The sequence below is a fragment of the Alosa sapidissima genome, chromosome 19, assembly GCF_018492685.1.
Source record: "Alosa sapidissima isolate fAloSap1 chromosome 19, fAloSap1.pri, whole genome shotgun sequence".
Lineage (NCBI taxonomy): Eukaryota > Metazoa > Chordata > Actinopteri > Clupeiformes > Clupeidae > Alosa > Alosa sapidissima.
Window position 1 is genome coordinate 13,966,470 of NC_055975.1, and position 27,741 is coordinate 13,994,210.

The 27,741-nt window shown below is 41.5% G+C and overlaps 4 protein-coding genes, 1 long non-coding RNA gene and 3 other non-coding genes across 12 annotated transcripts; 5 read left to right on the forward strand and 3 right to left on the reverse strand.

Moving 5' to 3' along the window:
• The first annotated feature begins 518 nt into the window (after nt 1–518).
• Nucleotides 519–12,719, forward strand: LOC121692672. Of its 2 annotated transcripts, XR_006025312.1 has the most exons (6): nt 519–636; nt 8,337–8,425; nt 8,503–8,598; nt 8,685–8,831; nt 11,732–11,892; nt 12,021–12,719. It is a non-coding gene; the product is annotated as an uncharacterized LOC121692672 (long non-coding RNA). The 2 variants fall into 2 exon arrangements; XR_006025313.1 differs by lacking the exons at nt 519–636; nt 11,732–11,892.
• Nucleotides 6,333–6,415, forward strand: trnal-cag. Its single transcript has one exon. It is a non-coding gene; the product is annotated as a tRNA-Leu (tRNA).
• On the forward strand, nt 7,494–7,576 carry trnal-cag. Its single transcript has one exon. It is a non-coding gene; the product is annotated as a tRNA-Leu (tRNA).
• Nucleotides 8,041–8,810, reverse strand: dusp23b (dual specificity phosphatase 23b). The gene is made up of 2 exons (XM_042071442.1): nt 8,541–8,810; nt 8,041–8,396 (listed from the first exon to the last, which is right to left on the reverse strand). Exons 1-2 carry the CDS (start codon nt 8,808–8,810, stop codon nt 8,211–8,213), a joined length of 456 nt encoding a protein of 151 aa, XP_041927376.1. The 3' UTR covers nt 8,041–8,210.
• Nucleotides 10,643–10,725, forward strand: trnal-cag. The gene has a single exon. It is a non-coding gene; the product is annotated as a tRNA-Leu (tRNA).
• On the reverse strand, nt 11,144–14,744 carry tp53i3 (tumor protein p53 inducible protein 3). Of its 4 annotated transcripts, none has more exons than XM_042071439.1 (7): nt 13,863–14,744; nt 13,382–13,453; nt 13,154–13,294; nt 12,794–13,061; nt 12,414–12,626; nt 12,044–12,240; nt 11,144–11,849 (listed from the first exon to the last, which is right to left on the reverse strand). In XM_042071439.1, exons 2-7 carry the CDS (start codon nt 13,415–13,417, stop codon nt 11,646–11,648), a joined length of 1,059 nt encoding a protein of 352 aa, XP_041927373.1. In that variant the 5' UTR covers nt 13,418–13,453; nt 13,863–14,744; the 3' UTR covers nt 11,144–11,645. The 4 variants fall into 4 exon arrangements, with proteins under 4 accessions (XP_041927373.1, XP_041927372.1, XP_041927371.1 ...); XM_042071438.1 differs by having other exon boundaries at nt 13,382–13,434; nt 13,764–14,744; XM_042071437.1 differs by having other exon boundaries at nt 13,382–13,452; nt 13,764–14,744.
• A 156-nt stretch (nt 14,745–14,900) lies between these two features.
• On the reverse strand, nt 14,901–18,372 carry cenpo (centromere protein O). The gene is made up of 6 exons (XM_042071441.1): nt 17,994–18,372; nt 17,432–17,595; nt 17,068–17,212; nt 16,577–16,845; nt 15,909–16,071; nt 14,901–15,358 (listed from the first exon to the last, which is right to left on the reverse strand). The coding sequence occupies exons 1-6, from the start codon at nt 18,010–18,012 to the stop codon at nt 15,249–15,251; spliced, it is 870 nt and encodes a 289-aa protein (XP_041927375.1). The 5' UTR covers nt 18,013–18,372; the 3' UTR covers nt 14,901–15,248.
• Nucleotides 18,357–26,633, forward strand: slc5a6b (solute carrier family 5 member 6). The gene is made up of 16 exons (XM_042071435.1): nt 18,357–18,797; nt 19,319–19,773; nt 19,896–19,961; nt 20,090–20,141; nt 20,250–20,317; nt 20,406–20,560; nt 20,927–21,067; nt 21,445–21,574; nt 23,784–23,872; nt 24,378–24,487; nt 24,616–24,686; nt 24,831–24,917; nt 25,078–25,238; nt 25,414–25,520; nt 25,863–25,972; nt 26,263–26,633. Exons 2-16 carry the CDS (start codon nt 19,423–19,425, stop codon nt 26,398–26,400), a joined length of 1,836 nt encoding a protein of 611 aa, XP_041927369.1. The 5' UTR covers nt 18,357–18,797; nt 19,319–19,422; the 3' UTR covers nt 26,401–26,633.
• Nucleotides 26,634–27,741: the final 1,108 nt, after the last annotated feature.

A 27,741-nucleotide genomic window follows, 5' to 3' on the forward strand; every position in this document is an offset into this window, starting at 1 on the left:
ACAGTAAGGATTTTACAATCGAAGTGTATTTGTGTCATCTGGTTTTACAGGGTAGGCCTACAACTGAAATTTAAATGTCTTTCATTTGGACTACCCTCACTTTTGAACCTGGGGCTATCATTATGCTTACATTTAGCCAAGTGCTCTTACACAGGAAGTTTGGTAATTTCACCCTTGCCTAGGCCTTGTTATTTATTAAGGTAACCTAGTTGATTATATTCCTCTTATTTGAACATACTTTAGTTTTATATATATAAAACTAAAGTCTGTTCAAATAATATATATATATATATATATAGTGCAGCTTCAAAGAGGACATAGCTAAGGTAAGGCTATGACACAACGTGGCATCAAGGATTACAGATTCTGCACCTGTAGAATATAACGCTAGTGAGTTCTCAAACTTCTCACATATATATATAAAACTAAAGTCTGTTCAAATAAGAGGAAAATATTAACTAGGTTACCTTAATAAATAACAAGGCCTAGGTAATGATGAAATTACCAAACTTCCTGTGTATGCGCACGAGGCTGAGCGACCATAGGCTACATTGCACGTGCATGGCCCTATGTGCATGTAGGCAGAATTCAAGAATGCAGTAACGGTTAACCTTCGGTGGGCAGTTTCGGACCACAGTAAGTAATTTATGTTTTTTTTTCTGTTACGTGTGATGGTCTGAATGATATGTTCTATGTTGGTCAAAATGCTGTTCTTTTTCTTACATTTTAGGCATGATTAGGGTGATGATGACTATGAAGTCTATGGCTAAGTCCATGTCAGCTAGCCAGAGCTAGCATTGCATAGCATAGCACAGCTAGCATTGCTGGAAGCAGTTTCTAAAACTACATTTCATTATGCTGTGAGGTTACGTTAATTCGTTCTAGATAATTAAATTGATCTGTCAAATTCCCAGCTATGACACAACGTGGCATCAAGGATTACAGATTCTGCACCTGTAGAATATAATGCTAGTGAGTTCTCAAACTTCTCACAAAGAGCATCACCTCGGAAAACAAGTGGCTCTCCGAGTACCACCATTATGATCGGCATTAAAATACAGTACCGTGGGCCAATTTAACTACATATTTTACATTGTATACTGTTATGCGATATTGACAAGCAGCTGTAACCAGGGGTGTAGCCTAGTGGTAAAATAAGAGGTGGGTAAACTCAATTTGGTGATCATGGTAAGGTGGACTGCACCATGCGGTATCGATTTTTGAGAGGAAACTCTAAAAGAGGTGAATAAATTATATTTCTGAAATTTCAGAGGTGGATTTACTGCGTTTACTTGCGTTTAGCCTTCACTACATCCCTGGCTGTAACGTTATAGCATGCTAACCTCTACAACCCAACAGTATTCTGGCTACATTGTGAACAAAACATTTAGCAGAGTTCATTTGAATGCAAGTTTAAACACATTTGCGCAGAGTGGTTCGGATGATAACATCCAGAGCGGATGGGCTGGTTCGTTGCGAGAGAGACAAGGAGAGGCTGCACGAATATTTTTTTTTTATATAGAATCTGAAGTGTCCTATTTATGGGAGAAAAAAACACCCTGGAGGGAGAGAGCGAGAGAGAGAACATACTAAAGTTTGAATAACACTGCGCAAATTGGACAAGCGCCCCCTCAGGTGAAATCTCTGCTCCAACATTTCTCGCCCCTGATTGGTTACATTTTGAAATGTTTGCTAGCTAGGAAGAATATGCAAGGGCGATTGGCTGCAGGATGTTGGCCTTGCCAATGTGATTGGCCTTCAGTCCAAAATTCTTCAACGTGTCTTAAGTAACATTTACCCAGACAGCTCTCACAGGAGGCGTGGGTTCGAATCCCACTTCTGACTTTTCATTGTGTAGATTGTACCAGAGACTTTCTAATGAGGAGACACAGCACTCAAAAAATACTCCATAGAAATGCATGGGGCTAGTTTGTCACGCCAATATGGCCGTTATCTACACATATCCCACCCCTTCCTCGGCAAAACGTCGACATGTGAATACATTGAGCCAATCATATGGTGTGTTGTGAAGACATCGTGCCAATCATGTGTTGTGATCTCGCCGCTGGAGCAAGATTGGTGTCGTGAAGCCTTGCGCACGCGCAGTTCAACCCAAAGACTGTGCCCGATGAGTGCCCATAAAACGTTGGTATATGGCCGCCGAGTGGAGGGACTTGCCTAAAAGGACTTTGATTGTACTCACCTGAAAAAACATAAAGGTAACGCATAAAGGCGTAAAAACGCGTAAAGGTAACGCATCATAAACCTTAATTTGTTTGGCTTTGCTGTGAAAACAGCTTGACCCACAAGGGAAGTGTGTATGTTGGCTTGGAAAAATTGGGCCAATGTGATTAGTATATACCACTGGTATTTTACAGATACCTGTTCATGCTATTGACGGTTACATCTCCACACTCTTTCATTTTATAGAATCGCTCCAGATACGTCATAAGAGAAAAAGAGAAATGGGTACACATGAAATATATCATTTTCAGAATTTTATTGGTGTAGATCAACAAGGGGCCCTGCTGAACAGGTATCAGTGCTGTTGTGGTCATGTTGGCAAGCTGCTGCAACTGCTGTTACAGTTTACACAGACTGTTACATGCTGTAAACAAAGAAAAAGTAGTCATTGCTTGTCAACTGGTAATTAATTGTTAGTTATATTGGCTTATTTGCAGGTGTCGCTCTCTCCGTAATCAACCTGACTCAGAAGCAGTTGCATTCTTTCAGTTTATTGATGCCAAATTCCACACACATGGTTGGCATGTGGTGCATAGTAAAACTGTCACAGGTCCAATCTCATTGTAACCACACTCATGGACTCAGACTTTTATGTGTGTTTCCCGTTAAGTTTGTGGGTGCTTAGGGCTGTTTCACTGAAATCGTGAAGCCCCAACAGCCTCTCAAACTCAATTACTTATCAGATGTTAGTTAAAGGAGAATTCCAGTGTGATTATTGACCTAAAGTGTGTTGAAACAGTTTTTCGATGGGGGTGCCTCGGGCATCGGCCTAGCCATGCAAATAAATCACTGTTTTACACCATTTACGAGGCTCAAAGTAGCTCCATACTTCATTGGTAGACTTCCGAGGGCCATGACATTTAAAACGAGACATTGAAAACTTTGAAAAAGCACTTGTAGTTTACTTACAAGACGATTTATACAGACAGTATCTGCACGGAGTTTGCAGCCATCTTGAATTTAGTCACGATAAGTTGAGCGCAGAGTAGAATGAACAGGTATGATAAGGGATCAGATTCCAAAAATAATTCAGTGGGAATGCATAGATTCCAGTTGCTGCTACTGTCAGGATGTTCATGTGTCATTTGCATACTGTGACTAAGAAGGTGGGAAGTCACGTGTTTACATGAAACAAGTGTGAAATACAACAAAAAGTTGTCATGTCAAAGTTGAGCTGTGATGGCATGTTAGTGTGTATCAGGATGGCCGAGCGGTCTAATACAATACAAGCTGAAGTGCAAAACGAAAGTAGGCCTAACGTTTGCCTACTGCCCCCATCAATGCAGATATTTCAAATAAAAACTAAAAGTATAAAACATATATCCTTAATTAGCCTATGTTGGTTTTTGTGGAAGAGAAAATGGACTGTTTTAGTAGTAGTAGTCTTATTAGGCAGTATGCAGTCAGATAGGTCACCATGGGCATATTTGGATTAGCTATAGATGGATTCACAAATAAATAAATTAGCCTACATTTGGCAGGATACTTGATATACAGGCTAAATGCAAATATGGCAATGTATTATTTTACATTAACAAAATGTAGGAAAATAGAACAGACTGAAAATAAAGTAGGCACTGATCTTTAAAATCCTGTTTCCTGTAGCCTAAATGTTGTCAGTCATTCTTAATATTCGCAATTGGTGCACTGGCATGTTTAACTGTTAGCTGCAGTATAATGTTAGATTATGTGTAAGTTAAGTACAGAACTGACTGTGCTCCCAAATTTTTGTCTGTGCTCTGAGAGAAAGTGGAATAGAACATTATGTCCAATATTCCAATATGTGGTTTAATGTTCTGCATTTCTCATTAGTGGGTCACTTTGATACTAAAAGTATGATTCTATGTAATGACTGTATGATATCTGTACTGTCCCTGTGTATATCTCTGTGTGACTGTGTTTAGAGATAAGCAGGAATATTATGACTTTGCAGTGTTTCACTGTTCTGCATGGCTGCGTCAGTAGCTATCTGCTCCGGATTGCCAGGCTGCCACTAATCAGGGTGTCAGACACCAAACAGGACGAGGACCACAATTGCGTCACGTTCAAAAGTTTATTTAAGGGTTGGGGGTTTCAGGGGTTCCGGGGGGGGTACAGGAGTTCCAAGAGTCTGCGTGTGTGTGTTCCCCCAGTAGCCGAACAGCGAAGGCAGGAGCTGGATGATCCGGGAAGTCCTGGGGGAAACACACACACAACAGCAATTGAAACGAAGCAGCAGTACAGTCAAGGACTAGGCGGTATTCGTAGAAGAGGGACGGAAGGCAGGTCAAGATTACCGGGGCTGAAGAACACAGAAGTAGTCGAGCGGGTCCGGGATCACAGGCAAAGAGTCAGAGGCGTTTTCAATAAACAGGCAGGTAACTGGTGCTGGTTGCAGACGATCTGACAAGTGTGGACTGAAAAGCAAGGCTTTATATAGAGGGCATGATGAGTGGTGAATGCAGTGCAGCTGGTAGGTAACGAGGGTGAGGCAGAGCAGAGCAGGAACAGGTGGAGGTCATCAGACTTCAATCAGCACGTGTTACCAGGCAGAGAGAGAGCTCATGACACAGGGTCTGATTCAGTGTAGTCCACGTGAGATGGGATGACCAATGCCATCTCCCGTCAGCCTGGAAGGATACTTAAACCCTAACTATTTCCTTGTCTAGTTAGAGCAGCTGATGGATCTTTAGGTGAAGTCATGCTGTCTCTCCCTTGATGCGCATCATTGTAAATAAACTCTGTTCCTGATTTCTCATACTATTGGTCTGACTGGGTCTCTATTAAATCTATGGTATCAAAATTACCAACAGTTTATGGAGGTCCCACCGAGATAGATATGGATTAATTTGGATCTATTGAATTAAGGATTGTTCTTTTTACCAAACTTACTGTGTGTGATCCCTCAGCCCACTGGAAAGACGCGCTCTCGGTAAGTAGTACGTTTTGTTCCTTTAAAGTGCTACAGTCTAGGCAGAGTGGTACGCTGCAGCAACGCTGGTCGGTCAGCTGTACGCTATCAGGCTCGCTGGACAACAAGGGAGAGGGAGTTGAGCAAGATTACTGTTGTATGGGTGGTACGCTGCAGCAACGCTGGTCGTTCAGCTGTAAGCTATCAGGCCCTTGACAGAATTGGGCATTTGGCCCCGAAAGAAGGAACAGATTGTGTGCGCACACGAAACCGATCTAAGTCAACGAATCTCCTGAGAGTCAAAATGACCAGTTGGGATGCAGGAAGGGTTCAATTGTCCATCCAGGTTGCCATGGCTATGATTGGCGATGATAGAGAGCATGAGGCAATTAAAGCAGATATGGTTAAAGATGGCTATCAGACAAATTGGAGCGTAAGGAAAGCTTCTGAATGGATTCTTCAGCTGCAGCCAGATAAAAAAAAGATGAGATATGCACGGTTTTTGGTGAGTCAGTAAAAGAGGCTTCTGAGACAATGTGTAAACTAGCTGATGAAATGTTGGGAGAAATCCCAGATGCGATTGTCGCTAATTCTAGGAGTCCTATTGAACAAGTCAAAGCCATAATTCAACTAGCGACATACATTTCCAAATCCATTTCTGAGGGTGAGGGCAAGAGTGCCATGGCAGCAATCCAGAGAGCTAACTCTGGGCCCATGGCCCCTCCTGCTGGAACAGGCCGTTCTGATAATCACCCTCCTGCTGCAAACTCAAGGCCACAGAGTGTGTATCCATGCCTGCCCAGAGCCCCCACCGCATCCCCTTCCAAAAAGGGCTCTGTGCCTCAGATGGCTCCTATATCATATCTAGGTCAGGATGCTCTGCATCAAGTTGCCGATGCTGACACACTGTTTGTAAGTTACGGAGGTCCTGCTCCTAAATTTTTTTAACTTGGATGCACAAGTGCTCCTGAGAATTTTTTTTAGTGTAGAGCCCTGTATTTACACAGATATATAGCAAGTTGTAACAAACTTTTCATGTTTTGACAAAGTATATGTTATGTTTAAATACTGCGATTGTCATTTCCATTAAGTGCACAGAGTTGGTGTTCAATTCGAGATGACACTATTGAAAGTGACACACTACATGAGTGAGCACATAGTGCACTCACTACACTGGATTAAAGTGGATGGTGAGTATGTCAGGATGGCCGAGCGGTCTAAGGCGCTGCGTTCAGGTCGCAGTCTCCCCTGGAGGCGTGGGTTCGAATCCCACTTCTGACAAAGGCTTTTCATTGTGGAGGTGGTATAAGCCTGTGCCTGTGTGTGCTAGGTTGAGAGGATGTTAGATCTTTAGAGAATGGTATGTGCAGTGTGTCACACCGAGAGTTACATGCCCCGCCTATCCATCAATAACACAATCAGCAGTAAACAAAGAGACATACCAGAAGTGAGTGACAGCTTTAAGCAGGCTTTGGGGTAACTTCATCAGACGTTCGGACAGCCTACTTTTTATTTGCGCAGGTGTTTATGAAGTTAGGGAATTCTCAACATCCAATTCTAAAGGCAAAAGTATTGTGTAGCCTAATTCTCCATATCCAAATCTAATAGTGGAATTGTTGCGTATCACAGAGCTTTGTCACTTAATATAGCATAAATGTTTGAAGCTTGTAATTCATATTTTCTTGTAAAAAATATTGCATTTCCTGCATATTAGCTGTAAATAATTCCTGCAGAAAACTGCAGTTTTCACACTTGAAGTAGTGCAGTTAGTTTAAGAGCTACCTATAGACTAAACAAAATTATAGGCTTTTTTTCTGATGGGTTTGGATTGGACATTTGGATTAACCATGATCATAATTCACAAGATGGATTAATCAAATCAGGGATAGGCCTACAGAAAATGTGATCTTTGTTTCTGTTTGTTGCAACTTGCCACTGATGTGATGTTTAATGGTTGACACAATGATTTTGACATATGATGAACGTATAATTCTATTAGCGAAATTAGTGCTTTCGAGCAAAGTTTCTCTGCTACATGGAACATTTTTATTTTATTTCACATTCAATAATAATAAAGTTTGAAGTCTTATAACTTGGGAGCAAGTCTATATGGTTGTTTTGTGCATGGGTTTACATGCTTCATGTAGTAGCCTGCTTACAGCTGTTGAAATGGCACTTCTGGTATGTCCGGTTGTTAGCAGATCACGGGGCATATGACACACTTCCTGTGGTGCACAACACAGGTCGCTGGAAGATCTAACTCCTACTGCAAAGGTTGCACTACAATCCTGTTGAAAGTGACAATGAGTTAGTAAGCATAGAGTACATTGTATTAAATTGTGCTGCTTTATTTGTATATGTCAGGATGGCCGAGCGGTCTAAGGCGCTGCGTTCAGGTCGCAGTCTCCCCTGGAGGCGTGGGTTCGAATCCCACTTCTGACAAAGGCTTTTCATTGTAGAGGTGGTATACGTTTGTGCCTGTTTGTGCTCGCCAAAGGTTGCACTAAAAGCAACAAAAATAGTAAATGCTATGCATAAATGTCAGAGAGGAAATACTCTATCGGTTTCTTTCTTAAACAGGTACCACTGTATGTCGTGGGTAACAACTTTTGTGGTACAATTCTATGCTCCATAAAAAAAAACTCTTAATATTGTTAGTATTATGTTGGTAAGGGGTGAATGAATTTTAGGTTGTGGCCATAAGTAGTATAGTTAGGGGAAATTAATTCCGTGTGTGTCTTGTCAGTTTACAGTCAGGATGAGGTTGGTTCAGGTCGCACTCTCCCTTTGAAGCGTGGGTTCAAAATTCTCAATTTGATTGTGAATAGCATAGCCTAATGTTGTAATGTTTGTTCAAATATGCAATTAATCTGCAAAAATGCACAGAAGATGCTGTGACTATTCACTCAGTCAATAAATAACATTTATTGGGACTTGTTGGGCTTATTGATTTATACACAAATGCACAGTATTGCAAAAGAACCTGGCAGAAAGGCTGCCAAAGATCCATACCAGTTAGTAAGCGGTAACAGATAGGTGTTTAATAGTTGCACTGAAATGAGAAGTCATCATGATGTCATTTGATTTGTTGGTAAAACTGTACAACAGTTTTCTCCTGTTCACTAGTTTCTATAGAGCCGCTACGGATCCTGCGGATCTCTCTAATGGCCTCTATCCCACTGATTTTCTTCGTCTTCACCAGATAACAGGCCAGCATTGTGCCTGTCCTTCCATGGCCATGCATGCAGTGGACAGCAACCCCCTGAAAAATAAAGGAATGGGTCAGTGAAGGTAAAACATGAACAGACAGCTGAAGTGTAACAGGGCTAATTGATAATTTAACATACTCACTCAACACAATATTACAGGAACTCTTGCCCTTTGGCTAGTGCCATATTCATCTTACCTCCCCCTTGGCATTAGCCTCTTCAACGATACTCAAGAAGCGATGGATTTGATCAAAGGTGGGAGCACAAAAGTCATGTATTTTGATGTGATGAAGCGTCAGTGCTGGGCATGTATCGTGATATGGGGGTTTTCTTTCACATAGGCTCACTAGATGTGTAATGCCATTGTCTAGAAGGTACTGATAGTGAGCCGTCATCCTAGGCATTGCCAGGCCAGCCAGTTTGTTTGGCTCTACCCAGGAGAAGTTAGGAGGCGGTGAATATGGCATCTCTGCAACAGAACAAATGAGGTATTTAAAGAACATTTTAAGAAAGGCATTGGATTACTCTCACTGTGTATCAGTATTCTGGGAAAATATATCAGTATGATTAGGTAAGGGGCAATGCCACGCAAAATGGACTTTTGTCACATCCATAACACCAGTGAAATGCCTTGGCATTTGTATGATGTGAATGATAACATTCATTTTTTGCGCACTTTTTCTCATGTACATTCTTCAGCCAAAAATAGCAAATGGTCAAATTTCATGTAATATTTCACATCATACCATACCATCACATTTTATTGGCGTTATGGATGTTACAAAAAAAATAATTTTCCATGGAATTGCCCTAAGCCTAAGGTATATTGTGTGGATACAATGCCTTTGAAGGTAAATGGCAAGTGGACTCATCTTAACCAGTCCATGAGCCAGCAGAGAAGTCAGTGCCACGAGAGGGCACCAAACCAAATCTGTTTTATTTAGTTTGTCTATGCCCTCACATGACAAAAATGTGTGATGGATTTTCCAAACTCACAGCTGAAGATTTCTACAGCATCTTTAGTAAATTTCCCATCGAAATGAATGGAATTTTATGGATTTATGTGAAAAAAGTGAACGCCTAATATACTGTATTTTGGTCTGTACCGTGAAGGGAAAACTGATTTAACCATATATTTTCTGAAAGCTTATACCCTCAGGATGTGATCTAACATGACATGAGACATGTTCCACCCTCCTCATTAGTATGCTGCTCATGCATAATACATTGGGTATTGGTAAATAGAATATATGGCTGATACCTTTTTGGGCTGTGCCATTTAGGGAAAACTGATTCAACCACCTAAACCATATACTTTCTGAAATAATATATCCTCAGGATGTGATCTAACATAGGTATTGACATTTCCAACCCTGCTCATGACTTTGCTGCCCATGCATAATACATTGAGTATAGGTAAATCAGGTGTATTGAGTGTTGAGTTGTGTTTCTATATTGAGTGCTCTTTTAAGCTTCAGCTGTATTTACGGAGATGATACACATGTCATATCCACGAATACAACCTTAAGCAAAGAATACAAGAATTAGGCAAGAAGTCTTGTAGTCATGCATGCACGCATGTCAGCGTGTGACTGTCAAGTGAAGGAGTCATGTTCAACACATTACCAGTCAAGGAAAACATCGGCTAAAAATATCAGCCACTGTCGGCCCCTCTTTTACTTAGAAATTACAAAATATCTAGGATGGTGGCTTACTTCAAACAACCCATGTATACTGTATAATGTTAGTTACCATTAACCATATTAGTTACATGACTCGCTTATCTGCAAGTTGGTAATATCCGGTAATATCGTCAAAACTCCGTAGCCAGCACCTAGCTAACAGTACATGCACAAGGCTAGCTGGTGTGAATTATGTATAACTTGCAGTAATGAATGATGAGCAATTTATAGCGTTCAGTGTCAAAAAGAAATTGTATTACCTACCTCAAGCATTAATTACAGGGCCTTAATCGAACGTTAATTCATTCTTGTTAGCCAGTCAATACTAGGTTAGAGAACATAAGCATTTCTCATCTGGCTGCTCTAGTTATGGCTACATCTAGCTAAGCTAAGTGCGGTCTGATGTTTTCACTGCATAGCTAGCACAGAAAACTGGCTGATGTAAGCATTGAACATTAAGTAGCAAAGCAAATCCAATGGTGAAGTAAACATGTTTGGAAGGTGGTAAGTTCTTTCATCAGTAGTAACTGTAAGAAAGTATTAAAACAAAAATAAAGATGCATCGCGATGAATACAGTGTCTACGTCATTATTTGTCGTAGGTAATCTTCTCTGTATGTCAGGATGGCCGAGCGGTCTAAGGCGCTGCGTTCAGGTCGCAGTCTCCCCTGGAGGCGTGGGTTCGAATCCCACTTCTGACAACACTTTTTCACGTGTTTGCAATAATATGACAAACTCCATCATAAGTAATGGCAAGTACTTGCAATGCATTTCGTTGCCTAGGAAAGGGATGGTCGGTGCACATGGCAACCTCATAATTTATGTTGCAACCTATTTTTTACAGTCTATGGTTGCAACAGCAAAAAAAAATGACCAAATTTCGAAATAATCAAACCATAAACACATTGAAAACTGTATCCGGTTGTTTTGTCCGACGTCACAGGTCCAACAGCTTTTTCGTCAAAAAAAAAACTTAACCAGCGCAGCCGGCCAGTTTTCGCAACTTGTAAACCTTGTCACCATCTCCTCTTTCAAGAGTAAAACAAAATCTCTTAAATTTAATAGAACAAATACTGTAGCTGTGCAGCCAGATGATGCAATCAAGGGTAACGTCCAGGCTTCTGCGAAAAATAAATTTTATTAGGTTGAGGCAACAAGTGAGTAGTAGGATGACATTTTTTTTAAAAGGCTACTCTGAATAGTGGAAACAAATAGTTTATTTTACTGTCTATGGAGAAAAACAAGTGGCTCTGAAAGCCGTTGGACCCGGAAAGAGATTTATGATCCCATTACTGCATCATCACTTAATAATCAAATTACAAACTCTGATTAATCATTAGTTCACATAAATGAAATAACTCCATATCATTTTGAGAACCAAACCTCCCCTTTCATTTCAATCGTGTATAGATTCAAATCATACGAGATTCAGAATAGCTAGAAGAGGAAGGCTTACGTTTTAATCTAGTGTTTCTTATTTTTGGTATGCAAAACATTTGCATTTAACACCTGTGATTACATGTGACTGATCTGCATTACAGTCGTGGAATTTAACAACAACAGCAGGCACATGGAAGTTGAGTGTTGCATATATTTGTGGCAGCAAAACTGGGTAGATGGGTTATAGTTCCTCTGACATAGACTCAGTCACCCTGATGACTATTTTTCCGGTGTTCTTGTTGGCCTCCATGTGCTGATGTGCTGCAGCAATATCCTGAATGCTGAACACACGGTCAATGACTGGCCGTAGAGCCACAGATGAGTTTAGTGTCTCAAAATGAGGCAGAGCTCTCTCTGAAAAGGCCTTTACCAGCTCAGCTTTATACTGAAAAACAAACAAAAAAAACATCATTCACTTGACATTTACGGTAAGTATACTTCTACATTATATTTGTCAAGTATTGTACCGTTTCCATTTTTCTGGGTTTAGAAAAGTAACCATCAGTCACAACAAAGGGCAAGGTACTAACAGAACTAGTGGTTTGTCTTTCGTTAGCTGCTGTGGTGTCTGAGTCTCACCTGTAGACTGCGTGACCGGAGCAGGCTGCATAGCAGATGACCCCGTTTGGACAGGAGTTTGCCCAGCAGATCTCCGTCTACATGTTTGCCTCCCATGGCGCCATAGAGAACCCACCGCCCATCCATAGCCAGACACTGTACATTTTTATTCCAGCACGAGCCACCCACACAGTCCAGAATAACATCTGCACCTCGGCCTACGGAGTTGGAGCCCATTTTTACTTATGCATGTGGTGTGAAACATACTACTTGGACTGGTGTCAACATCAAAATTTGGTTTTATAATAAGAATAAATAAAATGCATAAGTCTTTTAAAACCCCTTTGACATGCCACCACTAGTATATACGTTACTGCATGAATTTAGTTACCTTTGGTAAACTCCATGACCCTCTCAGAGAAATCTTCATCTTTGTAGTTAAACGCAGCAGCTGCTCCAAGATTTTTAGTCATCTTAAGTTTCTCTGCGGTCCCTGCGGTTACTACTGGAATGGCCTGAGTCAAGCGAAGCAGCTGAATGGCAGCAGTGCCAACCCCACTGGCTCCAGCATGCACAAGCACAGTTTCTCCTGGCTGCACTTTAGCTACACACACACACATACTCTATTTCTTCCCAGAGACATTTAAGTTTCTTGACTGTAATTAAATCTCAACATTAAAAGTCAAAGTATACACCATTTACTGCATTTTCATTGGCTGTCAGATTTGTATTTTAATACTGTGTGTTCATGCGGGCTTCTGTGTTGACTACCTATGAGATGAAGCAGCTGAAAGGCCGTTAGCCAGGCCTCAGGGAGAGCAGCAGCTTGGGTAATGGTCAAATGAGCAGGAACTGGCATGACCAACTCTTCTGGTACAGAGACAAACTCTGCGTATCCACCCCCAGAGAGCAGGGCCATGACTCGCTGCCCTGGAACCCACTGTCCTCCGCCCCCTGAACCCAGGGCAGCCACCGTCCCAGCTGCCTCCAGGCCCAGGATCTCGCTTTCACCAGGTGGGGCTGGGTAAAGTCCTCTTCTCTATTATAAAACAAAGAATCAACAAACAAAAAAGAATGTGCCGTGAACATGCCCTATCTAGCTGTTATAAGACATGTTAATGAGTAGCATACCTGTAGTAGGTCAGCCCTGTTCAGAGCAGTGGTATGGACCTTAATGAGGATCTCTCCTGCTTTGAGCTGAGGCCTGGGAACTCTGCCCACATACAGCTTCTCAGGACCGCCTGGATCATCAACACATACTGCCAGCATGACCTACAAGTTCGAAATTAGAGAACATTTAAACCAGAGTATCTATAATTGGAAGAAACAATGTGTACAAGATATACAAGGGCTACAAACGTTTTCTCCAACAGCAGATTCTGGTTGGTCCAACATTTTGAGGAAGCTGGCTTCTTGAATTGTGTAGTAGTCTAGTAGACGAGCAGAACATAGTCGGATAAACTGCGTTAGGACTGTTGCAAATCATGTCTGCACATTTTAAGCAGAGCGTTGATGCTCAAGAGATTTTCCTGATGTAAATACATTTCGATTTTTTGCGCGACTAATACGTTTTAAAAGTAATTTGACGTCCTATAAGATGCAACATTTCGAAGATTATCATTGCAATATACTCTCATTATTATTTCTACTACTACAACGCAACTGTGTGTACTCTTCCCCTTGACGAGCGAAGCAATCGAGGCTAAACTTGAACACCGCAAAAGTTAGTAGGCCTACTTACTTGTTGAAGACCTGTATGTCATTAACCGTAGAACTGGACGAGGAGCATATTATTTAGTACATATTCTGCATACGCCACATAAAAACGCTTGAACTCAGCGTCCAGTGTTACAACAGATTCCTTCGAAGTCGATTTGGTGCACCACTTTTTCTTAGAAATAGCCAAATAGCAGAGTTCAAACGACACCTAGTGGCAGAATTAGGTGCTGATCGTGTAAATTTAAAGGCACAAGGGGTCTACAACAACCTGTTCTTCAGGACAAACAAAAGCGTAATAACGGCCAACCTCCCATGAACAATGATCACAATTCACCATGTGAACATGCAGATAAACACACCACAGGACTATGGTTAGTGAGCAAAGAACCATATCTCTTAATCAACTTTATCAACAAAGAAGTACAGTGGCGAGGTACAGTAACAATTATACAGACAATCCTTTTTTATTATTTTTTTAATAACAGCATATAGCTTCATTTTCATATTTGTTGCAGTAAAGGTTACTATTATATGTTTCTGTGTCCCAAGTGATCACAATGACAAAACCATCAAACTACCGGAAGCCCAAGCCTCTACAGTATGTTGATGTGCGACAGATGAACAGCACAGAGGAAACATACCTCCAACACAGACTGAATCACCTTTGCATTCGGCAGACACTGGTTCTCAAACTGTTGCAACAGGACATAAACTCCCTGATGCAGGAGCACCGGAAACTACTACATGTGCGGGTGTGTGAGCCTATTGCCACTGTTGACAACACTATGAGGGAAATCGTGGAAAATCGGCACAGGAGGAAACCATGGCATCGCCACTATAGCCAGTCAGCCCCTCCTGGAAGAGTTTTGATCTCTGGCAAAGATGCTTCTCAGGCTAATAATGATCCTCTTGTGAGATCACAGAGTTCTCACTCTGCTCCAACCCTCTCCCACGTCCAAGAGAGAGAGTTAGAAGATGGTGGCATTATGTCTATAGTGCAACTGAAGAATATGGCTTGCATCAACAGCATTTGTGAGAGAGAGCTAGCTAGCCAGAGAGAGTGGCAGAGGCAGGAGAGAGAGCGGCTCAAGCAGATACAGAGGGAAAGACTAAGACAGAAAATACACACCTTTTTGAAGACCCTCGACCACGTCCCGAATGAGCTCATTACACAATTAGCAAATACTGGTAAACAATGAGCTGGGTCTTAATCAACCTGCGCTATTGCTTAACCAAATCAGATAAAATGTAACTGAAATATCTGGTCGGATTCGTTTTTTGTATTGCTGCTGTTATTGATTATAACAAGAGGTGTTCAAATAAAAGGGGAAGAAAAATATGAACACAATCCTAGCTCAGGAACTATTTACAAGCATCTTCATCACATCTCCATTTTCTTCCTCATTCATCCGTATCTTGCCCATAGTCACTTCAACATTGCCTCATTCATAGTTCTTTGACAATGTGGCAGGAGTAATGACCGAGTCGGCAAGGTGTGGGCTAAAGTCTACATTATCCGCCCTTCGCTCCTCAGGGCCAGAAGGACTTTGTGAGGGGGAGTTTTTAGGAACAGAGACTTGACCTCCTTCCACTGTGGTTCATCTGGCAGCAATTTGTCTGTAAGAAACCGACACAACGAGGGACTTATTATTGTACTGAAGTAAACCTAATAAAATCATAAAAAAAATGTTTTAAAACTATGCTCCATCATATATTGCTTATTGTTTGAATGGTTAATGTTACACGCACATATTAAGTTACAATAAGGCAGGTGGTGAAAGACTATTTGATTGTTACTGAATCGATTGTTGTAAGAACACTTAGGTCTTGAAACTGATATAACATTACATGAGCCAGCTAAGCGGATGTGCTTTTGATTCCAAACTTTTATAACTGATTTATAACTTTAAATATTTTGTGCTGATTCAACAAATTCCAAAGGCATTATATAGTCTCTTATTAGCAAGTGAAGTAGTTAACCTGATAACAGACTTGCCTTGTTATGACCAAAAACAGTACAATTATAAAATATCCTGCTGTAAAAGCTGAAATACCTAGTGAACACAGCACTGAAGTAACCATGTTCACAACCATGTTCACTAGGTAGGCATAATCCAGCGTGGACCTGAAATCTGTACAGCACCCAAGCCCAAGTCGAAACACTCACTGTTGGACTCCAAGGTAACCCGAGTGGGTAGTGCTTTGAGTGGATCTCCATAAAGCAGTGAAAGAAGGACGGCTGTGTCCTCCTCTCCTGGAATCTTACACATCAGCACCAGCACGGAGCACAGCGGGTTGGTCTCCATCACACTCACAGTCTCCATCTGTTCCTAAGGGGCGAGGAGGCGGCGGAAAAATGCAGCATGATTTTTGTTCTAACACCAGAATGGTTATCAAAGCCTGTGCACGATATTTAGCAAACATGCACTTGTTTTGACCTATAAGCAATCAAGATCAAGATACCCCCTCCTGGCTATAAATGTAAATGTAAATCAGGTTTCTAGGCCAAGTATATTTGCGTATACAAGGAATTTGGTCTCTGCGTTTATCCCATCTGTGAATTAGTGAACACACAGAGCACACGGAGCAGTGAGCTGCCTTGCTACAGCGGCGCTCAGGGAGCAGTGAGGGGTTAGGTACCTTGCTCAAGGGCACTTCAGCCATTCCTACTGGTCGGGGATCGAACCAGCAACCCTTCAGTTCCAAGCCCGAAGACCTAACCAGTAGGCCATGACTGCCCCCACTTATCGCCACCTATAAACCTGGAGTCAGAGTCAGGGCCCAGCCACAAGCTGATTCAACAAACCAAACCCTTTTGCAGTGCCTGTTCCATACCTTTATGAGTTTGAGTTGATACTGTCGGCTGGCCAGTCCATTGACATGCTGCCAGAGTGAGTGAAGAAAGCCAGGCAGGTCAGTCTCAAGGTTCTCTTGGGCCAGTGTTTTCAGTGGGATGAAAGGTGGGATGTCATGGCGGTGGATGCGCACACCCCGGGTTAGGTCCAGTTCCAAGTGGTAGGTGTCGAGGTAAGTGTCCTCATAGGCTGTGCTTAAGGAGAAGCTAACACGCTTGCCAGAATCCACCTCTACTACATCATACCCACCTGAAAAGGGAAGCAAGGTAAGTCACAGAAAGACTCTGCATATGTCCTACAGTATAATGAATGACCCGTTTTCAGCAGGTCCAGTAATGATCTGTTATCTGATATTGTGAGTATTCAGAGGTAGATTGGTTAGTAAGGAGATTGTATGAAATGGCATTGTATGCACATGTGTGTGCAACCTATGAGAGGACATAATTTGAGCTGGCACTGTGACTATGTTACCAATGAGGTGATGGGCTCTGAGCATATCCTTCAACTGAGTGTGACGAGACATCAGCAGTGGTAGGGCGAGTTGGGAACTATTGACTCTGTTTTCCACGTCATTACCATCCATAGTAATCCCATCATCCAGTGCAGCCTTTGCCTCCTGCAAATATGCAAGTATTACAAGTTTCAGCAAGTGTCAAATGACAGGCAATGTGCAATACAGGAGGTGTTCTGAACTGAACTCAAAATAACACAACATACTAACACATTATTTACTGAAAGAGAATTTTTTTTTATTGAATTCTTCATTTGGAAAAATGTTCCAATGGGTCCAAATGAGTTTTAACAACATTGTCAGCTAGTATTATAACTTTGTTACCTTGAGTTTCTGAATTTGAGCTTTGAGTTGGTTTCTTTGCATTCGGAGAGACAATGCTCTGCACTTTAGTTGATGTAGCCTGTCCTTCTTCAGTACCTCCTCTGGATCTCGACTTTGGAAACCAAGGGCTCCCATCTCTAACCTCTGTAAGCAGCTGAGAACATCTATTAGAGAGAGAGATAATCGAAGCAGTGTATGTGATCAACTAGATAGTAAGCACAAACAATGTGGGCCCCATAATAAAAAATAATAATAATAAAAAAAAAAACAGTTGAAAACCATGCACATATATGGGGTTGGCTGTTGTTTGCTTGTTTAAATTGCTATGAACAGCTAAACCGTCATTAACAGCTAAACTACAGCTAAACCTTCAAATCATTAAGCTGGTCATAAGCATAAGCTGACAAATGTTGAAACCCAGGAGAGCAAAGATGGCTAGGTGTTTTTTCTTTTCAGCTGATCATATAAAAATATACCTTAGGCTGGTCAACCATCTTAAGCACCTTAAAACTGAAGTTGGTATTTTCAAGCAGCGGTGACTCATTTTCAAGTCTATACTTACTGTGATCTCTCGCCTCCATGACTAAGGTAAGTTGGCCCTAAGTTAGTTTTGACTGTTCCCAATGTTCACTTTTCATTTGGCGAACGTCGCTAGCCATTAACCGCGAGCAGGAAAAGAGCAACACATCTTTAAGCTGTTTTTCCCCCTTCTGTCCAGCTCACAGCTGATGATTTAACCAATGTTAAACAGTGGCTACTACTACTAAACAACAAAACGTGTAAGCTGTAACCATAGACAGTAAAAGAAACGTTAAGGAACAATCTCAACGTCCGCAGTTAACGTGTTATCAAATTCCGCGCGTTTTGCCTTTGAAACCGGAAGGAAGGAAGGAATGAATGAATCACTTCGAGTGCGTCAATGCGTCCATGTACTTGCGCAAGGGAGTGTAGAGGGCACCTCGAGACAGCGCAAAAATAATAAGCACGTGGTAATTCGAATTATGTCAGATGATATCGATAACTGATTTGAGTATTTAAAGGTTTGCTTGTGTTGGGTGGGGTCTTCATTTCTGATTTGGTTACGGCTGTACCATGATAAGTGCCTGGATTCTACTTCCTCACATTCATACTATGTCACATTAACATTATCCAACATGCTTGCTTGCTAGTCCCACGCGAAAACTAGTAGCCTAGTTTTATTACGCCTACATTTTCCTGTAACCTTACAAATTATGGCACGCCCTGTGATGGAGGGGCAATTTCAGACTCATTGCCACATGGCTGTTACGGACACAACGTGTTTTTGGCGGTGTTATTGGTCGAAGAATTCACCTGTTAAAAGAGCACCGACCGTGAACGCATGAAGGTAAGTAGCTAGGTATGCTACATCGTTTCAGCAGAGATGATCCCCGTGTGGTTTTTGATTTAATGTGTTCAGATAACGCAAGAATAAGGTTAAAAGTATCACGTCTATTTATACCTTAATTGGCTATTTTGTTCGCGGAGTGAACTCTTCATACATAAATACTCAAAATTAACACATTTTAATGACTGCGTGTGCGAAGGTGTATTTAAAATCTAAATTCTAGTATTTGTATAAAGGTCTGTGCTGCTGGCCAAAGTTCCATCGGTATGCGGGGTAAAGGTGAAATCCCAACAGTGTAGGCTTACCCAAACTGACAGGCAGTAGTAGCTAGACTTCATGCGCCTTTATCTTCCTCTGGATTGTGCTTAGTGAACTTGCTTTTCTAGTGCTTGCATTTCATCTCTTGGTAGATTGACACATAATTAGGGGTCTTATGCTATTCTGCAGTTGCATAACTAAGCCCTGTCTTTACTGTTGGACAATTATTTCCTCGTGACTTACTATTCCACTCTTTGTTTCAGATAATGAGGGCTGTATGACTGCCTGTTGAGAAGCCCCTCATGTGTAGAGGACAGACATTCCTCAACAGTCTAGAACCAGTTCTGAACTGCACCCATACCTTGGCATGATGGAAGCACTGGGGGTCAAGCACTTCTCTACAATTGACTTTGTTGTGTTCGGGATGCTACTGGTGATATCTGTGTCCATTGGCTTGTACCATGCTTTCTCTGGGGGGCGCCAGCGCACCACGCAGGAGTTTCTGATGGCAGACCGGAGCATGAGTTGCCTGCCACTTGCCTTGTCGCTCATGGCAACCTTCCAGTCAGCCGTGGCCATCGTTGGAACGCCTGCTGAGATCTTCTATAATGGCACCCAGTACTGGTTTATTGGCTGTGCCTACTTCTTGGGCCTGCTCATACCAGCCCACATCTTTATCCCTATTTTCTACCGCCTCCGTCTGAACAGTGCCTATCAGGTACCCTTCCTAAGCAGCCACTGAACCACCAGTGAGCTTGGCTGAGCTGATGTGACTACAGCATAAATACTGTGTTAATGTTGTTGAGGAAATTCAATCTGTGACACTTTGCCTTTTCCTAGTATCTTGAACTTCGCTTCAGTAAGACGGTGCGGATATGTGGCACAATAACTTTCATCTTTCAGATGGTGAGTTGTATGGCTACCCACCGACTATTGTTTGTATGTGTTAGACAAGACTGAGTCATTGTCTGCTCTCGTTTTATGTTTCTTTAAATCTAATCCTGCTCTCTCACCCCCCCCTTCTCTCGCCATAGATAATATACATGGGTGTGGGTATCTACACGCCTGCTCTTGCGCTTAATGCTGGTAATTCCTCTTAGGTTATCCATCATTGTTTGTTTTTGCTTTAGATGTTTATTTATGAATCACATTCCATGAGAATATTAACCCATTTGGTTGTATGTGCCCCTTCAGTCACTGGTTTTCACTTATGGGGAGCTGTGCTGGCCATTGGACTGGTCTGCACTGTCTACACAACACTGGTATGTATTTCATGAGTAAATAACACATGTGGTTACTGTAATGATGGCCAGTTGAAACCGGTTTGTTATTCTTCTCACATCCCTGCAGGGAGGACTAAAGGCAGTGATCTGGGCAGATGTGTTCCAGACGCTGGTGATGTTCGCAGGGCAGTTTGCGGTCATTGGTGTTGGAGTTCATCAGGCAGGGGGTCCCGCTGAGGTCTGGAGGAAGGCCAGGGATGGTGGACGCATCTCAGGAATCGAGTGAGTGTGGAACTAATGGGCCCATTGATGCATGCAGCGTGTGGAAGGAGCATGATAGTGCAGTGGATAAATCAGAAGCATTGTGGCTGCACCTGAATTTTAAGACAGACAGTGACAAATAAATACTATATTACAACTAAGATGAGAGAAACAGGAAGTAGTAAGTATATGTGAATGGGCAGGTGAGGTCATTAGGAATATAGTTTCTCGTTCTTTACACTGTGTATCCAACCCTGAAGATATAGCCAGACTTGTTGGTTGAGCCTTGTTCAGTCAAGTTGACGTCATTTATGACATATTGAACTACAGACCATGTGCTATGGCTCAGACTAGTGTGAGTTTTACTATCTCCACTTCTTTCTCCAGTTGGAACCCAGACCCCACACAGAGACATACATTCTGGACCCTGGGGGTTGGGGGGGTGTTCCTAATGCTGGCCCTGTATGGTGTGAACCAGGCACAGGTGCAGCGCTACCTCAGTTCACGCACCGAGAAGCAGGCCATCATGTAAGATCCATTATACATGCCGTAGACACACATTAACACCACTGAGAGACATATCGACGTAGCCACTGAGACATGTACACTTAGCCATCCAAAACATCCTGATTTGGGTCATCTTTAAACTGTCTGTTGAAGTGCTGCCCTAGCATGTGTGGGATGTTTTGAGATATAAAAAAAAAAAAAAAAAAGAAAACAATTCAAGGTCAGTACAGGGAAGTGACCAAGACTCATTGCACCATAAATTAAATATATTTACCAATAAGAAATCTAAAACACTAATCCTAAAAAAATCTAATATTTATTATGTATGGACGTATAGGTGTATGGACGTGGTGCCCACACGCACATCCCAAAGCATAACTGTGTTTGTATGATCTCAGGTCCCTCTACATGGTGTTCCCCTGTCTACAGCTGGCTCTTGCGCTAAGTTGTTTGATTGGTTTGGTTATGTTTGCCTGTTACAAGGAAGACAACCCCTTACAGAAACAATACATCGCCAAGAAAGACCAGGTTAGTTACCCTCCACACTGCATAAGTGAATCAGACGGTGAACCCAGACAAACCTGTTGGCAGATTTGTTTACAGATATCTGTTTCTGAATCACCAATGGGATCATTTCCAGACGGATCTGCAGAGCAAATTCAAATTTGCTAACAGGTTTATCTAGGTCAGGGGTGTCTATTACCAGTCCAGTGTGAAGAGCCAAAAAACATCCACACCATTCAAAAGAGCCCACACGACAACAGCAACAGTGACTTATAGGCCTTATAGGGTTTCAGTTTAAATAGCTCTTCTCTTTTTCATTTAAAGTGAATGCTACAAATGATCATTTTCAAGAATGAGCAGCAAGTGACAAAAATATCTGAGACACGTCACAAATTTCCCCTCACTCAGTGACTTGTTAGCATGAGCAATGCTCCAATGTAATAACTGCTTTGATGCCAATGTGACCGTTGAGGGTTGCGTCGAGTGTTTTTTAAAAAGAAAATGAACAAAAAGAAAACATCTGCTTCTCTGACAGAGTTTTAAAAAAAACTACCTTTGCCAAAGAGTGTAGAAGTTCCTTCTATACTCTTTGCCTTTACCTTGTGCTTGTGAAGATCAGTGCTTTTGAGAAAACTCTTGGGAAATGTTCAGGTTTGATGCTTTAGTTAAGTTTAGTCAGTTAAGTCTGGCATACGAAGTACCAAACTAAGGTGTAGAACACGTTTTTTTCAGTGTTATTTTGGTTACAGACACATTGGTGTGTATATATAGGATTGTGCTACAAAAAGATAAATCCTCCTTTTGAATGTCCTTCTATTTGCACTTAGCTTCAGGCTATGTTTTCCTGATTGCAACAGTAGCATTAAACCTGGCAGACAAATATGTGTCTGCTTATGTTTTGTAATTACTGTCAAATGAAATGAAATGCATTTTGATTTATCAGAAATATATTTCAAAAATAAAAAAACCCTCTTAAATCCAAGGAGAAGTGAGAACATCAGTTGAGCGGCCGTGAGCCGCACAAGAGGAAAGTGCCGCAGGTTCGCCACCCCTGATCTAGGTTCACCCAGGCTAACTCTTGAGACGAACTAGAGGGGTATTTCACAAAACCTAGATAAAGGATTAAGATGGGATTTTTTGGTTATCCTGGATGAATTTAGCCTTGACTTGGTTTCACAAAAGACATGGTACATAAGTTACCATGGGGATTTATTCTCTGCACCTAGCCTGGTCCCGACCAGGCTAACAGCCAGGCTTATTTAATTCTAATGTTAATTATGTTGTCTTATTGGTTCAGCCAACGGTCATTCAAATCAGACCTCCATATGATTTTTTAAAGAGCTTTATTCCATTTATATACTATTTGCTACATGTTTTTACTCGCAAAACACAACAGATGTCTGCCTAATACCATATGGTTATCATTTTAATTATGGTAGCCTTATAATTATTAACATACTCGTTGTTTGCTCCTTTTTGTTGATAGATGTTTGATGAATAGCCTACTGTAGTCGTTGATTGGATGTGGAGAGGCAATTTTTCGAAGGTTTTTTCAACGAATTTGGTTATAAAGCCAGTATACAGAGTCGTACTATGTGCATCTTTGCAATGGCACGCGCTTTTTTAATGACTTTGCATGCCGAGTTAAGGAAGCATTCACACGTGGGTGCATACGTAGATTTGCATTCATTTGGTCCTCACGCCTACTCTCTCTGTTCTACAGAAATAGCCATGTTTCCCCATTAAAAAAAGGACAACTTTACTTCATTGTTAGACTATCAAAAGCGGTTGTTCACTTTGTGTGAATGCCACTATTTTCTGCATTTTTTCAATTCCAACCGCGGACACTTTGGAGCAGAAATGAGAACACGCACACATCCTGAATTACTTACACCTTGATATAGTCACTCCTACTCATCCTGGATTGGCATTAGTGAAACGAGTTGAGCTAGGATGACCAGACAACGCTATGTCAAACCTCGCTTTATCACTTGTCTCGGATGTCTTAATTCTGCCTTTGTGTAATACCCCTCAGTTCAATCAAGCAGAAGTCCACTGTACTACACTCAGCCATTCATAATTCATCTTATTAACAATGTCTTATTTGTTCTCTTATTTAAGTTACATTTGGTTACCTTCAGTGTTTTACTTATTTCAAGTTTCAAATCTCTTAAGTAAAAAGTAATGTATTTGTTAATTTCGAGTAAAAGTAACTTAGTGTTTTGTGTTACAGGTGGTGCTGTACTTTGTGATGGATATGCTACAGGACTTCCCTGGTCTGCCGGGACTATTTGTGGCCTGTTTATTTAGCGCATCCTTGAGGTAGGTTTGGCTTTGTTTATTTTTCCACCATTTGCATTGATATGACCTGTGGTAGTCACTGGTCAGGTTCAGAGCAGCAGTTCAAACAAATGAACTAAAAGGTCAATGAACCTCGAAAACACTGGCCATCGCGGCCAGTATTCTGATAAGCAGCTTTCTCTGCTGTCCTGGGAGTATTTCAAGTTTATGATGTGGCTGGTATGCATCCAGTCTCCAGCAGCCATTTTGATCAAATGTGTTATGACAAAATTATATTAACTGTGTAGATTTTCACTGATATGGTAATAGGAGTCAAATAGTGAGGCCAAATGTTGACCGTCACAGAAGATTGATGTGAACAAATATGTCAAGCTCTGATTCAGTGTACAGTTCCACTTCAAGGATCTAGAAGAGTGTTAAATAATGCTATGATTAGAGGCATTTTTTCATCGCTCCTCTGTACATCATCAGAGTAGCATAGAAGTGAATGGAAGAGATCTGAATATGTTGTGTTTTCCTTGGCCAGCACCATATCCTCTGCCTTCAACTCCCTAGCCACCGTTACCATGGAGGATCTGATCAAACCCCATTTCACAATGGAAGAGTCCAAGGCAACCCTGCTCTCCAAGATGCTTGGTGAGTATGCACTTAACAGGATGTGGGGTAACTACTGTCAGTTGTTGAGTAGCACTCAAAGCTATTTTGCAGTGAGATTAATAGGCATAAGTCTTAACATTTCTGTGTGCATTTTGTTTTACCTCCAGCATTCTTGTATGGGCTTTTGTGCCTTGCCATGGCATATGTTGTCCACATATTGCACAGCTCTGTTCTGCAGGTAAGCATTCCTTTCAAATTCTATAAAATATGCTTCCCCCTTCTCCACCAATTTATATGACTGAATGGAAATGCATTGATCTGTTCATAATGTTTCTACATAACGTTTCTGAGAATTCACCAGTGACTTCTGCTCTTCCTAAAGGCTGCGATCAGTATCTTTGGGATGGTTGGAGGTCCACTCCTAGGTGTCTTCTGTCTGGGCTTTTTCTTCCCCTCAGCCAACAGCACTGTAAGTGTCCCGCACAGAAGGACGCAGATAAGGCATTTTCATTGTTTGCTATTGTGAGACTTTTCTTTCCAACGCCATTGAGAGAGCTTTTGACACACAATGGTAATTGTCTGCTTTGTGAGACTGATATGACACTCATTTCTTTTTGCCCCTATGCCAGGGTGCTGTCACAGGTCTTGTGGTTGGTCTGGCTGTAGCCTTCTGGATTGGCATTGGGAATTTTGTGGCCAGAAATTCAGCCATTGTGCTGGAATCCAACAGCACAGACATATATACCAGGAATATAACCATGGGCCCAGTGACTGCAGTTGTAGAGACAAGGTGATGGTTTATTTAATGTAGTGTTTATCAATCAATACACTGATCATTTCTGCAGCTTCTCCTTCCTTGTGTAATTAAATACATTTCTTACCACTGACCAACCCTCACCCAGTCATATTAAACATTGCCGTTAATGAAGACATGCCTAATGCAAATCCTACACCTCTCTTTTCAGCCAGCCAAGCATTCTACAAGCACTTTACTCCCTTTCATACATGTGGTACAGTGGCGTAAATTCCACCATAGTGGTCATCATAGGGCTCCTGGTCAGCTACATGACAGGTGAGAAAATGCTTCCACATCTAGCCAACAAACTTATAAGATCCCTATAAGATACTAGACTGTAAGCCAAAACATGGGTAAAGCACAACCACATTTAAGGAGTTTTTTTTTTTTTTTTTAACCTGGGCACTGTTAGATGTGTTTGTGTGTCGTTGGTGGGTTGAAAAAATGTCTGCCCCCCTTCTTTTCCAGCACTCAGACATACAGTACAACAGGAGCCATGCCTCATTGAACTATTTGCATGGCCTTGTAAAACACCAAACTGAAAGAAATTGGCTAATAATTGACTGTAACTTTGTCCAAAATACTTTTCTAGACTCTGCCTTGTGTTTGCTCTCTAAGGTCCCATGGCTGAGAAGGACGTGACCCCAGGCACCCTGTATCCAGTATGGGGCAACTTGCGCAGGCTTTTCCAGCTGAGAGGCTGCTATGCGCCTCCTGCACAGCACAATGTAAGTAATATGCATGGGAAGCCACCTTGGTTGAAATGGCAGAAGCTAGTCTACATACTTTTTGTCTGTCTGACTTTTATTTGAACATCCGTCTGCATTCATTCCCATCTTGACTGACTGCTGTATTGTTTAGAGCAGTCTTTTGGCATTCATACTTGCTGGCTTGTTGTGACTAAAACTGTTGTGACTAGCTGGCATGTTATAACCAAACTGATCAGTTGTGTACAGTTCACTAAGACACGTGACCCATTTTGCTGGCCACTGACATGTTTGTCTGTTTGTCCACACAGACGTCAGCACAAGAATGCCCCATATTACCTCAGAAAGAAATGAATGGAACTGTTACCAAGGTGACAGCGGAGGAAGAGCAACAGACATTTCTTCCTGTGACTACTAAAGTGCTGGTGGAACAGGAGTCATCTGTGTAAGGCCACACCATGGCCACTCTGCATCAGAGGAATGGTTATCAATGGAAAGCTCATGGACATCCTTTATGCTGGATAAGATTATGGCGGTTTTTTTCTTATTCTGTTTACTAACGCAAGAGTTACAGAAGCCCATGATCCATAAACAAAGATGCACATGACCAAATCCAACCCCCTCCACCTGCCCCCCTCCCCAAAAGAAAAAGAAAAGATTTAAGAAAGGGGAGGCAAATCTGTCAAGAGAATCAACCTATGAATTCATTAAGTCATTTGTATTACATGGAGTGGTGCATAACAAGATGAGTTTTAGACCAGTGGTGTAGTCTACGTGATGCGCAGGACTACGCAGTATACCCACTTAAAAAGCATCACCATCTCGGTATACCCACTTAAAATAGGCAAGGATACGTATTAACATTTAGGGTTGATCACAGTATACCCACTACAGCTAACTAGACTACACCACTGTTTTAGACCCTTTAGAACTTTCCTTGATATGACCATTCTTAGAAGTTTTGCACTATAATGTGAGAAACAATGAGCTGAATGCTAAGTACAGCTAGTTAACTGTAGTTTAAGGCAATTAGCTGCTGCTTTCCTTATGATTCTACCTAGAATGTTTAAGAGTTAAGTGAATGGAAAACAAGGTGTCGAGATTGCTTAGTAACCCTGATGGTTGGGCTGGCTCAAACGCAGTGGAGAAGAACAGCCTAGTGAATGTCATCACCCTGTATACTGTATGTACTTAGATGTCATTTATGTGCCAAAACTCTGTTACACGTGTACACACACACAAATTGAAAACGCCTTCAGTGTCTAAACCACTAATATTGTTGTTGAGGATGCACTGTACTACATCTTGTTCAATGACCAAAGTTTATCAATTGATAGATTTGCCATGGTGTAGTTCTCAAAGCCTTTTGATTACTAAAGTTTTAAGTTAACTATTGTGATGTATGTTTCCTTTACTTTACTTTCGGTGTACCTTAAAGTTGCTTTTTTGAAACAATAGATATAAAGTTTTAAGTTAACTGATGTGATGTATGTTTCTTTTACTTTACTTTCTGTGTACCTTAAAGTTGCTTTCTTGAAATAATAGATATTTGTAAAACAATTCATGTCCAATTTAAAATAAATTGGCACTCTATATTGTAGAGTTTGCAAGAACTGAATTGCATTGTGTACTGTATGTTACGCGGGGTGATGAAAATGTACCCATCTTGGACTTATGTGTGTCTTTTGAGACTTGCTCAGAAGCCTCAAATTATGTTCTGTAAGTAACTGTTCTTCTATCAGCCATCTTTGCTACTAAGAAGTAGACATGAGTGGAATCCGTTCCCAAAG